The 1,408-nt window shown below is 35.3% G+C and overlaps 1 protein-coding gene across 1 annotated transcript in view; it reads right to left on the minus strand.

Moving 5' to 3' along the window:
- The window catches only part of epha3 (eph receptor A3), a gene marked incomplete in the record, with an annotated part of 93,976 nt that overhangs the window by 16,520 nt on the left and 76,048 nt on the right, over positions 1–1,408 (minus strand). The window contains 1 exon segment of the mRNA XM_014011503.1: positions 825–1,034. Coding sequence (XP_013866957.1) covers positions 825–1,034 — 210 coding nt within the window.

Genomic DNA, 1,408 nt, shown 5'->3' on the forward strand with positions numbered 1-1,408 from the left:
TATATATATTATGTCATTTGATGTATTTCTGGTAGAAACAGAAGTCCCACACAGTCTGTTCATTTGGAAAACAGTTCTCAGCCAGCAAATTACACCCTCCTTTAATAGCTTTGCATGCATGTTTCAAACCACAGGACCTTGTGATGAAAATGACCACACACTCAGACACAAAGCAAAGAAAAAGACAAATGCATATCCAGAATGAAACATGTTATGTTTCATTTTGTGACATGAAAATTTGTTGCACAAGTAAAATAAGTGACAATACCGCTCCTATTTTTCATTTAAACCTACCTTAGCGTACAGTCACACATGATCAGGTCATTTTATTATCACAGTGGCAGAATAAGTATAGGATTTTACAATAAATGTGTTTTTTTAGAACACTCCTGTTTAACATGAAGTTGCTAGAAAAGTCCTCAACTATTTTGTAAGGTGTTTAAGAAAATCTTTAACACATGACGGTAAATTTAGTTAATTCTCAATGTTCATCCCTGGCACAAAAGCAAAATTAAAGAATCTTATTAAAGTATGTTTAGAAGATGCCAGATTTTAAAAAAAGAAGCAGAAATGTCTCTTAAAAATCTTATCAGTGCATGTCTCTTTAGAAATGACAGGCTTTTCCAACTCTTTTCACCACTCAGTGCAATTTAGCTATGTGTTCACCGCCTTATTCTTTGGCATTATACACAGTTGGCATAATATTTAATATTACTGTGTTCCTAATATAAAAATGATTAATGTTCCCCAGAACTTTTCCCAACACATTTATTCATGTTGTCATCATTGTATTTTATTTGTTTTTTTTTTCTGTTACAGCTTACCCTTGTGGTGTAAGCAGCCTCTGGGTCATCCTCCAAAACCCGGGACAAGCCAAAGTCTGAGACTTTGCATACCAGATTGCTGTTGACCAGAATGTTCCGAGCTGCCAGGTCTCGGTGAACGTARCCCATGTCTGACAGGTACTTCATGCCCGAGGCGATGCCACGTAACATGCCAACCAGCTGGATTCCTGTGAACTGGGCRTCGTGTTTCTAAATTTAAGCATGACAGAAAGACAGAACAGATAATCACGCACCGTGTCATATTTTCAAAATATAATATAAATACCACAGATGGAGTCTGACCTTTTGGCTAATTTGCATAAAATGAACTCTTTCTTCATTAGCATACAAAAGATTTTCATTAACCTTTAAAAATACCTTTGACATTCTGTACCTCACTTCAACTGTGAAGTCCCAAGACCGGCCAAAAACTGTTGCATTAAAATTTGAAAGAAAAAAAAAGAAAGCAAAACCGTCCCTCTTTTTTCATTAGCTCTACAATATGTCCTTCTTATGATGTTTTTATTATTATTATGATTATGATGATGATGATGACGATGATGATGATGATGATGATGATGATG

This window comes from Austrofundulus limnaeus, unplaced genomic scaffold (genome assembly GCF_001266775.1).
Source record: "Austrofundulus limnaeus strain Quisiro unplaced genomic scaffold, Austrofundulus_limnaeus-1.0 Scaffold81, whole genome shotgun sequence".
NCBI lineage: Eukaryota > Metazoa > Chordata > Actinopteri > Cyprinodontiformes > Rivulidae > Austrofundulus > Austrofundulus limnaeus.